The 12,788-nt window shown below is 43.5% G+C and overlaps 1 protein-coding gene across 3 annotated transcripts in view; it reads right to left on the bottom strand.

Moving 5' to 3' along the window:
* LOC139276118 (E3 ubiquitin-protein ligase DZIP3-like) overlaps positions 1–12,788 on the bottom strand; it is a 182,319-nt gene that overhangs the window by 11,236 nt on the left and 158,295 nt on the right. For 2 of the 3 annotated variants that reach the window (XM_070893628.1, XM_070893629.1), the window contains exons 23-25: positions 8,497–8,596; positions 7,391–7,486; positions 5,900–6,121 (exon numbers count right to left, since the gene is read on the bottom strand). In XM_070893628.1, the coding sequence (XP_070749729.1) occupies positions 5,924–6,121; positions 7,391–7,486; positions 8,497–8,596 (394 nt within the window). In that variant the 3' untranslated portion in view covers positions 5,900–5,923. Of the gene's footprint in view, positions 1–5,899; positions 6,122–7,390; positions 7,487–8,496; positions 8,597–12,788 lie in introns of those variants that run through there. The other variant, XM_070893630.1, reaches the window with a different exon arrangement.

Here is a 12,788-nt window from a genome sequence, read left to right on the forward strand (position 1 = left end):
AGTGGCAGTGGTGGGATCAGGAATGCTGTCATCCTGAGAGGGGACAGTAGGTTCCTGCTCTACTGACCCACTGCCACTCTCCCAAGGCAGCACCTCAGCATCCCCACCAGTCTAATGGAGCAGATCGGTGGGTTGCTGCAACACCATGAGATCCTTGGTGGACTGTGGTGGACCCAGCGGCAATGACAGCAGTCAGAGCACGTGTAGCATCCAGCTGAGACTGCACGAGAGTAGTCTGAGACTCGATGACAACAACCATGCTCTGCATCACAGCACCAAGACATTGCGTTGCTTATACCTGTGGTGCAATGGAAACTGCCATATCGCTCATGACATGCTTCATGAGGTGTGAATCTGCACGGTCTCTCTGGGAGGCCACCATCAACTGCAGATTGGAAATGATGGGCTCCATGGTGTGTGCAGAGCTCTGTGCAATGCTGGACGTAGATACCTCCACGCTCCTTACCATAGCGGAGAGACTCTCGGGCACTCTTGTCATTGCACCCATCATCTCGGAGTGCATGGCCATTACCCTTCTTGTGTATGGCTCCCCATCAAGATCCTCATCTGAGTCCTGTGCAGCAGAAACCGTGCTTGAACTCTCCCTCCAGGGAGCTGGCTCCGAGGTACCCTTTCCCCTCGACCTTGCTGCAGCCTGCTAGGCTCCTGTGGCATCACCCAGTGCAGACCCCTCTGCTAACCTAACCTCTAAGGACCACGTAATACCAGTCCCTGAGATGGTGCTTGCGGGTGACAGATACAATGGCGCAGTACTTGTGTCCTCCTTCTTCTCTCTCCCCCTGACTGTGCTGGGGGGTTCAGGTACAGACTGCACATTGGCTGATTATCTGAAAGCATAAATGGCACAAGACTCGCAATAAGGTGAGGGCAGGGGGGCAGGAATGGAGCAAGGAAGGCAGACAGTAGCAGGAGGTGGAAAGTGATAAAGCCTTCTGGTTTGACGGAAAAGTGGGATGAGAAAAGGAGAGGGGATAAAGATACCGTTATTGCTCCCAGTGGGGGCGACATCTTTGCTGACCATGGCACCCACCACCTGCGGGCCAATGAGCCACAGCACTCACTCCTCCAGGTCACTGAGCTCCTGAAATTGAGGTTAACCTCCTCCAGTCCTCTGCTGCTCCCTCCTATTATGTGCCATCTTGGCCTGCAAAAGAAAGGAACTTGTGTGAGTAAGAGTCCAACTATGTATGTGGAAGATATGCCTGACGTGGTTGAATAGTTGTGAATGTAGGCAAGGCGTGAGATGAGATTAGTAGCTGTACGTGTTTGGTGGTTGAGTGGTGGTCTGCTCAGTGTGCACAGACGGAGATTCAGAGGCTGGGATGAAGGTGGCGTGGAAGAATGTACTCACCATGACCACCCGATGGAGGTCGTTGACCTTCTTGAGTTCTGTATCAAGGGCCTCCTTCAGATGCAGGGAACAGCGATTCCCTCCTTCTCTCCACTGCTCACACCAATGTCATATTGTTGAAGCGCATGGGCCTCTCCCTTGCAGCAGGATTTACACCAGCCACCCCCCCAAAATTGTCTCAGTAGCTCATCAAAATTCTCTCAGTTGCTCAGAGATCTCACTCAAGTGCAGCAATGCTGAAAATGAGCAGCTGCAGCTGGATATTACCTCTCCTTTAAGAGCTGGAATCAACCAGTGTGAAGGATTGAAGAATGATTGCTGAATACTACTCACCTGAAATTGGGTAGCGCTCTGTAATTAGCGCCCCTGCAGCGCCCAGAGGTCATTCACGCTTCATTTACTGCTCCCCTTCCTTCCAGGGGCGCGAAAGCCCAATTTAGCTGAAGTTCAGAATCGTTTGCGCCTAGCGTTAACTTTTCAAACTTTAAAAAGGTAGCGCCCAAAGTCTAATTACTATAATCACAGTCTATGATCAATTAGAGTTTAATTTATGCCTGGTTAGGGAAATTTGCAGCCTGGAAGGTGCTTGTAAATATCCTGGCAGGTCAGGAAAAACAGCATGAAATGACTGCTTGTATCTTTTTTTTTAAACAATAATTTGACACAGTGAAATGTGACACTTTAAGTGGGGCAGATGCTATGAAAATATTTATGTAGATAGATATCATAGATGGCCTGTAAGAGGTTGTTTCAGATCTTGTGAGCTAACTTGTGCTCAACATGGCACTTACAAAAAGGTATAATCAAGCAATAAATATGAATTTATCGTAAGGGCGCAGGAAAAATAATTGCCCATGATTGAATGATTTCGATTTAAAAGGATTACACCTGAGGCAGAGGTTAGTCATAACTTTTTGGAGAATGTTGGCCAGAGCTAAATGTACTGCAATTAACTTTAAGGTGGTCGTAGCTATATCGATATTCATAAAAAATAATTTTGGGTTTATCCCTCAACTGAGTCACCAAAATGTATTTTCTTAAACTGTTGCAACAATTGTTTTGTCTTCTTGCTGTTTCAATTAGCAAAGTTTCAATAGTGTGTTATTTTGAAATCCCCCCACCTCATCTCTCCTGAAGATGCTGACTCAGTTCTGTGGATTTTGGCCCAAGTGGCCATTTTTCAGTTGTGAGCCTGGACAGCGAGGATCACAAGTCTCTGAAAGGGCATTGTAGGCAAGTCCAATCCTGCTCTCATCCAATATCCACACTCATACACTTTCCAACAAGGCCACTGAGTAGCGATTTGAAGCAGGTCTTTTACCTTCTTCCCCTTCAATTTCATCGCTTTACCTATGTGCCATCACGCAATTACTAACAAAAACATTTAATGGTCATTTAAATGGGCAAACTTTTAATCCTGGCTAGAGGACATTTAATATCTTTAAATGGGAACCTTGTTTAATTGAAGGACACTTGGTTCTTACTTTCCCTGGACATTCTGGAAATGGAGTACACAAGCAGAAAAATAAAAGTGCCGTGGATTATTGAGCTCTTTGGAGGATATAACCTGCCTTTGATATGAAGATGAAAGGTGGATTGCTGGAGATAGCACATTTCAAGATAATGAAGTTAGCTCAGATAAAATTTACCATGGTATTGCGCACAACAGATTATGATTAATTGGCCAAGTTGTGCGTTTGTACTGGCATAGTTTTTGATTTTAATAAAGTTGGACTTTATGAACTGGATTCTTTATTTTCTGAGTTGGAGACCAATTACTTCCATCAATAATTTTTCTAATTTTACGATTTATTTTTAAACTGCGGATATTTAATTAATGACACTACTTCTAAATTAGCAGTGGTGTATACAAGTCAATAGTTTGGCTAATGTATGAATTAAGAGACCTGACACTGGCCAGAGTGCTCAGTTGGGTAGTGCTCATTTGTGCTATTTAAGCACTATAGCTGGGTTGAACAAGCAAATGTTTCATAATGTTTGGAGGTAAAAGTACTTTAGAATTCAAAGTCCTTCCCAGAGAATTCTTCTGTAGTTGCTCAGTCTTTGAGTAAACAGTATATTTTAAACTTGTGATATAATCTAAATTGTAACAAATTCTACTGGCTGCACAAAATTTCTAACTTTAACAAAGTCATGTTGAAAAGTCTATGCATGCAATGCTGTCAATTCTACATACAATTTGTGAAAGCGTACCTGCCTACAGACACTAAAAAACAATTGAAATGGAAATCATGTTTGACAAATTTGCTGGAGGTCTTTGAGGATGTAACGAGCAGGGTGGATAAGGGGGAACCAGTGGGTGTGGTGTATTTGGATTTCCAGAAGGCATTTGACAAGGTGCCACATAAAAGGTTACTGCACAAGATAAAAGTTCATGGGGTTGGAGGTAATATATAATAAACATGAATAGAGGATTGGCTAACAAACAGAAAACAGAGAGTCGGGATAAATGGGTAATTTTCTGGTTGGCAAACAGTAACCAGTGGGGTGCCGCAGGGATCGGTGCTGGTGCCTCAAATATTTCCAATCTGTATTAATGACTTGGATGAAGGGACTGAGTGTAATGTAGCAAAGTTTGCTGATGATACAAAGATGGGTGGGAAAGCAAGTTGTGAGTAGGACACAAAAATCTGCAAAGAGATACAGACAGGCTAAGTGAGTGGGCAAAGATTTGGCAGATGGGGTATAATGTGGGAAAATGTGAGGTTATCCACTTTGGCAGAAAAAATAGAAAAACAAATTATAATTTAAATGGAGAAGAATTGCAAAGTGCTGCAGTACAGAGGGACCTGGGGGTCTTTGTGCATGAAACACAAAATAATAGTATGCAGGTACAGCAAGTAATCAGGAAGGCAAATGGAATGCTGGCCTTTATTGCAAGAGGGATAGAGTATAAAAGCAGAGAAGTCCTGCTACAACTGTACAGGGTATAGGTGAGGCTACACCTGGAATACTGCGTACAGTTTTGGTCTCCGTATTTAAGGAAGGATATACTTGCATTGGAGGCTGTTCAGAGAAGGTTCACTAGATTGATTCCGGAGATGAAGGGGTTTATTTACGAAGATAGGTTGGGCCTATACTCATTGGAATTCAGAAGAATGAGGGGTGATCTTATCGAAACATGTAAGATAATGAGGGGGCTCGACAAGGTGGATGCAGAGAGGATATTTCCACTCATAGGGGAAACTAAAACTAGGGGACATAGTCTCAGAATAGGGGGCTGCCCGTTTAAAACTGAGATGAGGAGTAATTTCTTCTCTCAGAGGGTTGTACATCTGTGTAATTCTCTGCCCCAGAGAGCTGTGGAGGCTGGGTCATTGAATATATTTAAGACGGAGATAGACAGATTTTTGAGTGATAAGGGAATAAAGGGTTATGGGGATCGGGCAGCGAAGTGGAGCTGAGTCCATGATCAGATCAGCCATGATCTTATTAAATGGCGGAGCAGGCTCGAGGGGCCAATGGCCTACTCCTGCTCCTATTTCATATGTTCTAGATCTCCTAGCTGTGCACGTTACACTGAATAATCGCCCAGCAGGCTGAACTGTTACCTATTTTGAGTAGCAACAGTAGTAATTTCCAAATTTGTTCTTTGTGGTATGATCTGAGGTGGAACAGTGGGAACATCATGTACTTATAGCAGTGACAAACTATATTAGTACTGGGTCCAGGATATGTCTTGGAGGTGGTGATTATATTATCTTTGAATTTTTGACATAAGTTTAAATTAAGTAGCATGCTCCTTTAACTTCTGATATAGTTCTTCAAGTTATTAAAAGTCTAGATGCTAGAAGTTCGATCAAGCCCGAAAACGGGCCAGGGCCACCATGGGCCAGGGTTAACGGCCTCCCGCAAAAAGACGCAGTGATTTAAATGAGTGAAGCAAAGAAGCTTCTGTGCAACGTACACTTTCCGGCGGTATCAGCAGAAGGTCGCATCTAAAGGATCGGTGCGGTGTTCTCGGGCCAGTCACCGTATTAGCAGTACATTGCCAGGTGAAAGCCTGGCATAGATGTCCTTAAACTGTTGCATGAGAAATCCTGAGATTATACCCAAAATATAAGCCGAGCGCAGAAAATTTAATGGACTGGTGCAATATTAAGGAAGTGGCGCCCTTATGTGGAATAGAGATGCTGCTAAAGTGGTAAGGATGCAAGAGATACCAGTGAGTACTGGCCACTTGCTAAACTTGTTAAAATAGGGCAATGATCACACGACTATGGAAATTCTAAACTATTCTTCCAAGCTTATTTTAGGATTATGGTTGTACAGGAACTACAGGTATATAAAAAGCAAAAGTGTGGCTAAAGAAAATGTTGGTCCCTTAGAGGACGAAACCGGGCAATTAGGATGGGGAACATGAAGATGGCAGAAACTCTGAGGGGGAACATGAAGATGGCAGAAACTCTGAACAAATATTTTATTTCAGTCTTTACGGTAGAGGACACTAAAAATATCCCAACAGTGGATAGTCAAGGGGCTATGGGGGGGGGGGGAAGGAACTTACCACAATCACAAAGGAGTTGCTACTCAGTAGGATAATGGGACTAAAGGCGGATAAATCCCCTGGACCTGATGGCTTGCATCCTCGGGTCTTAAGAGAAGTAGCGGCAGGGATAGTGGCTGCATTGGTTGTAATTTACCAAAATTCCCTGGATTCTGGCGGAGCAGGCTTGAGGGGCAGGATGGCCTACTCCTGCTATTTCTTACGTTGTTATGTATAGGCACCTATGAGTATATAAGAACAAAAAAAATCTATAGATCTTATTATTTCTTTGTTTAGCGGGTTCATCAGCATTTTCTTGATGTAAACTGGATCTTGTTGAAAAGATCAAAAAAATAAATTAAACAAAGCAACAACGAAGAAAAAGCCAGCTCGATCTGGATCACATTAAATAATTTTTGCAATAAACTGAAAGGCAATTGAAGTCAGTTATTTAAGTTTAGCTTATTTAAAAGTAGCACGGTAAATGTGCATTGAAATACATTTTAAAAAAGGATACATGAAGCTCGGTCAGGAGTTGACTGGTGTAAATCATGCAGAAGAGTTCAATAACATTTTTAACACTAACAGACTTTTTGAACAATACTTAGTCAGAATATGGTGTTAAATTTTCCTTAATTCTTGGCCTTTTAAAAATAGATTTCAAAACTTTGCATCTTATTTTATCAGTTCCTAAACAAGAAACCCCAGTGTATAAAATTTAAGGAATAGCAGCTTTGATTTTTTAATGACATTCTTACAACTGTACTACAGTTTAGTTTATTTTAAAAAGTATTTTCCACCTGTAGGGGCCGAAATTGCCCCCCTTTTTAACGTCCATTACCGCCTCTAAGAGTGGGCTGCTAAAGTGGCTGCAGACCTCGCAGCAACCCTCCCCTTTAACTGAAGGGGGTCGCCCTACAGGGCTGATGACAATGCCCGTCGATTCGGGCAGAGAATGATCACCTAGTTCGAATTATCTGGCCCCGCAATTTCTGCCCCGTAACGTTTGAATGACCAGGCGGGAGATCTAATGCATCTCATCGGAAGCAGTTTTTACTCCAATTGCATAGTCTGAGCTTTTCAAAGTTACCAGTTATCTCAGCAGCTGTTTATTGTACAGTTTATAGCTCACTGCTGCTTTCTCTCAGCTCTACGCACTGTCAACGGCTGCATGCACGGGCATGCTTTGGAGAGGGCAGTAAGAGGAGCGGCAAAGGCCAAAATCACTGAGCGCGTCCATTCGGAATTGCACGCCGAATGACGCCACGCTCCTGGTAATTAAAATACTTACGGCGAGTGCAGGCAACAGTAGCGCTGCTGACCTGCCCAATGTGGCGCTGCTGCGTTCCGCGTCAGATGTGAGCGGAAGCGAGGCGGCCGCCATTTTTTCTTCAAAACCAGCCTTAATGGCCGGCGCTAAAGGTTCAAATCTCTCGGCCTAGGTAAAAATCAGTGCTCAACAAAATCACAACAGCTGTACAATAGAGAAACTGCTATAAAAGCACACCTACCTTTTTGTGGAAAATGTGTTTACATTCCAGCACATAGCAATCTTTTGGAGGAACTAATTCCTCATGGCAAATGACGCAAGGGTCTTCCTCAATACTCTAGAGGACAATAGCATAAAATTAATATAGATTAAAATGTTATGAATCTTAGGCTTTAACATAGTTTGAAATTCAGGCTACATGCATTTCAACTGTTAATTCTGGATCTGGGCTACAAATGCTTTGGGACACACTTAGATATTTGTGCTGCCCTTGAAGTGAGGAGCTAATTGTCAGAGAGGGAATTCACTTCATGGCTAGGGATGGCACTCAGACATATTGTGCAAAGTAATCAAGGACAAGGATTTTATATTCCTTTATTCCTCTTTCCTCTCCACCTCTTCTGAAGACAGTATTTAAACTGAAGCACAACTCAATGGGGACATACAGTCCTCCAGTAATTTGCCAAAGTGGCCATTATTCAGATAGTCTTGGGTGTTAGTGCAAAATGGACAGTATAGGCGTAGCATGCCTGTTATATGTCCCGCCAGATAGTCAGTTCTACTGAAGTTAACGGAACTGGTTATTATGTGGATCATATAACAGGCGGTGGATGCGATACTACCCATCTTGCACTACCACCCAAAATAAATTTCTATCCCATAGACTCCAAAAATTACTGACATATATTACCAAGGGTTAAAACCAATGCCATCCTCACTTGATGTGAACATGTGCACTTTCCAGCTGGGGTCACCAGATAGCAATCAGCAGCAGGGATCCTGGGCAATTTTCCCCTCCCCGACTAGGTTCACTGAGGCCAAGTGCAGTTTCTCTGCTGGTGTTCCCCAGAGATCAGCTAAAACAGCACAGACTAATGAGCTTAGTGCGGTGTAAGAGGTAGCATCATGCTGTGTAATGCACTTACCTCTGAGCCTTCATCACCCGGAAGACCTTTCTCTTTTTTTATTATTAATTTTTAAACCTATTGATTGTATGCTGCAAAGAAGTGTTTTTAAAATTCTGAAATATCAGTTAGTCACCTAAATCAGAATACAATGTATGGAATAGCAGTTATTTCAGTAACCATACTATAGAAACACAATCATTATTTTGATTTTATTTTATACCTGCTGCTGCACAAACTGCTTCGAGGCTTTTTGATTCTCAACATCTATCCACAATTCCTGTTCAATTTGTCCTTGATCAACAAAACTGCTTAATTCTGACCTGGAAGAAAAATTGTATACAATTACACAATGTTGTACAAACAATGGTCGAGACATTCAGACGTGTCCATTTTGCGCAGGGAACTATCCCTGTGCCTGAATGGTGAGTCCTGAGGTGCATCCGACATTGAGCATCGGGCATCATTACCATCGAGCTGGCACACTGCGGACAGTAACTTGCAGTTCGCTGGTGACATGGGATTGAAGATCGGGCAGGTGCAACACCAGCAGCAGTCCTCGGGTAAGTGATGAAGGGGAACAATCGAGGAGTCAGGCAATCAGGGGATGGTAGGTAGCTGGGGTGATAGGGGTTGGCGGGGGTGGGGCAGGAAGTAATGGCCAGCAGCGTCCTGTGTTCTTTGAATTTGGGGTCAGAAGGAGTACTCTTACTCCACCCAACTCCATATTCAGCTAACATAGAAACTTAGAAAATAGGTGCAGGAGTAGGCATTCGGCCCTTCGAGCCTGCACCACCATTCAATGAGTTCATGGCTGAACATACAGCTTCAGTACCCCATTCCTGCTTTCTCGCCATAACCCTTGATCCCCCTAGTAGTAAGGACTACATCTAACTCCTTTTTGAATATATTTAGTGAATTGGCCTCAACAACTTTCTGTGGTAGAGAATTCCACAGGTTCACCACTCTCTGGGTGAAGAAGTTTCTCCTCATCTCGGTCCTAAATGGCTTACCCCTTATCCTGAGACTGTGACCCCTGGTTCTGGACTTCCCCAATATTGGGAACATTCTTCCTGCACCTAACCTGTCTAAACCCGTCAGAATTTTAAACGTTTCTATGAGATCCCCTCTCATTCTTCTGAACTCCAGTGAATACAAGCTCAGTTGGATCCAGTCTTTCTTGATATGTCAGTCCCGCCATCCCGGGAATCAGTCTGGTGAACCTTCGCTGCACTCCCTCAATAGCAAGAATGTCCTTCCTCAAGTTAGGAGACCAAAACTATGCACAATACTCCAGGTGTGGCCTTACCAAGGCCCTATACAACTGTAGTAACACCTCCCTGCCCCTGTACTCAAATCCCCTCGCTATGAAGGCCAACATGCCATTTGCTTTCTTAACCACCTGCTGTACCTGCATGCCAACCTTCAATGACTGATATACCATGACACCCAGGTCTCATTGCACCTCCCCTTTTCCTCATCTGTCACCTTTCAGATAATAGTCTGTCTCTCTGTTTTTACCACCAAAGTGGATAACCTCACATTTATCCACATTATACTTCATCTGCCATGCATTTGCCCACTCACCTAACCTATCCAAGTCACTCTGCAGCCTCATAGCATCCTCCTCGCAGCTCACACTGCCACCCAACTTAGTGTCATCTGCAAATTTGGAGATACTACATTTAATCCACTTGTCTAAATCATTACTGTACAATCAAAACAGCTGGGGCCCCAGCACAGAACCTTGCAGTACCCCACTAGTCACTGCCTGCCATTCTGAAAAGTACCCATTTACGCCTACTCTTTGCTTCCTGTCTGCCAACCAGTTCTCAATCCACATCAGCACACTACCCCCAATCCCATGTGCTTTAACTTTGCACATTAATCTGTAAGTTAATTTTAAAACCATATCTTGTTGGCTGTGGACTAACGGATGGTCCTTGTTCGACTGCAGGTAGGCCTGAATTTTCTGAGTGCAGCCGACACCAATTGCCTCAGGGTAAATTAATGTTACAGTCATGGCCTCAAACAGGTGTTAGGCCCCTTATTTGCAAATGAAGAGGGCCTGACACGACGATTTCTTGGCCTTCACTAATATGGTAGGTGCACACTTCCAGCTTGTAACAAGCTTACACTTTCTGCTTGCCACAGTGGAGGCTTAGAAGACTGTTTAGTGCCCGAAAAATATGCAGCCGAATCTCTAGGCCATAGCATCTAATTTAAGTATTAAAGCTCCTACCACGTCAGTGTGATAATTGTCCCTTCCTACACCAGATATAATTATGGCCTTTTCTAAGTTGCACCGTTAATTTGGTAGCATTATGTTGTGAAGTTAAGCAAGCTAAGAACTAGGAAAGACAGTCTAAATTCATTTCACTTTGGACCCTTACAGCTGACAGAGAAACATGACTCACACCAATTGTTGGACTTGAACTGAGGCTCCAGTGGTGAAACATTAGTGCTGAGACATTAGGCCATCTGTACCTAGAAACTATATTTTATTCTTCCAGGGACATCATAATGCCTCCAACAGCAATATTACCTCACTGATGTCTTTAAAGATGTACACATATTTAGAAGCAAATAGAGTTGATTTATCCTGTTTTGTCTCTTATATGATGGATGGTAAAGTCAAAAGAAAATAGAAGCTGCTACTTGCAGCCACCTAAATCAGGAAATATCAGTAGAATGGGAGATTTTAATTTCCTTCGGGATTCGTTGGTCCATTGGTGAGCCTCTAATATTGAGGGCAGGGCAGCTGACAGATTTGTAGACATCAAAAATTATTGTTTCCTAACACAACATGTTAGTGAGGAAAGTAGGGAAAATCAGGTACTTGATTTACTTCTAACATAGAAACATAGAAAATAGGTGCAGGAGTAGGCCATTCTTCCCTTCGAGTCTGCACCACCATTCAATGAGATCATGGCTGATCATTCACCTCAGTACCCCTTTCCTGCTTTCTCTCCATACCCCTTGATCCCTTTAGCCGTAAGGGCCATATCTAACTCCCTCTTGAATATATCCAATGAACTGGCATCAACAACTCCCTGCGATAGAGAATTCCACAAGTTAACAACTCTCTGAGTGAAGAAGTTTCTCCTCATCTCAGTCCTAGATGGCTTACCCCTTAACCTTAGACTGTGTCCCCTGGTTCTGGACTTCCCCAACATCGGGAACATTCTTCCTGCATCTAACCTGTCCAGTCCCGTCAGAATTTTATATGTTTCTATGAGATCCCCTCTCATCCTTCTAAACTCCAGTAAATACAGGTCCATTCGATCCAGTCTCTCCTCATATGTCAGTCCTGCCATCCCAGGAATCAGTCGGGTGAACCTTCGCTGCGCGCCCCCAATAGCAAGAACGTCCTTCCTCAGATTAGGAGACCAAAACTGAACACAATATTCCAGGTGAGGCCTCACTAAGGCCCTGTACAACTGCAGTAAGACCTCCCTGCTCCTATACTCAAATCCCCTAGTTATGAAGGCCAACATACCATTTGCCTTCTTCACCGCCTGCTGTACCTGCATGCCAACTTTCAATGACTGATGTACTATGACACCCAGGGCTCGTTGCACCTCTCCTTTTCCTAATCTGTCACCATTCAGATAATATTCTGCCTTCGTGTTTTTGTCACCAAAGTGGATAACCTCACATTTATCCACATTCTAATGCATCTGCCATGCATTTGCCCACTCACCTAACCTGTCCAAGTCACCCTGCAGCCTCTTAGCATCCTCCTAACAGCTCACACCGCTACCCAGCTTAGTGTCACCTGCAAAGTTGGAGATATTACACTCAATTCCTTCATCCAAATTGTTGATGTATATTGTAAATAGCTGGGGTTCCAGCACTGAGTCCTGCGGCACCCCACTAGTCACTGCCTGCCATTCTGAAAAGGACCCATTAATCCCTGCTCTCTGCTTCCTGTCTGCCAACCAGTTCTCTATCCACGTCAGTACATTACCCCCAATACCATGTGCTCTAATTTTGCACACCAATCTCTTGTGTGGGACCTTGTCAAAAGCCTTTTGAAAAGCTAAATACATCACATCCACTGGTTCTCCCTTGTCCACTCAACTCATTACATCCTCAAAAAATTCTAAAAGATTTGTCAAGCATGATTTCCCTTTCTAAATTTATGCTGACTTGGACCGATCCTGTCACTGCTTTCCAAATGCGCTGCTATTTCATCTTTAATAATTGATTCCAACATTTTCCCCACTACTGATGTCAGACTAACCGGTCTATAATTACCTGTTTTCTCTCTCCCTCCTTTTTTAAAAAGTGGTGTTACATTAGCTACCCTCCAGTCCATAGGAACTGATCCAGAGTCAATAGACTGTTGGAAAATGATCACCAATGCATCCACTATTTCTAGGGCCACTTCCTTAAGTACTCTGGGATACAGACCATCAGGCCTCGGTAATTTATCAGCCTTCAATCCCATCAATTTCTCCAACACAATTTCCCGCCTAATAAAGATTTTCTTCAGTTCCTCCTTCTCACTAG

The sequence above is a fragment of the Pristiophorus japonicus genome, chromosome 11, assembly GCF_044704955.1.
Source record: "Pristiophorus japonicus isolate sPriJap1 chromosome 11, sPriJap1.hap1, whole genome shotgun sequence".
NCBI lineage: Eukaryota > Metazoa > Chordata > Chondrichthyes > Pristiophoridae > Pristiophorus > Pristiophorus japonicus.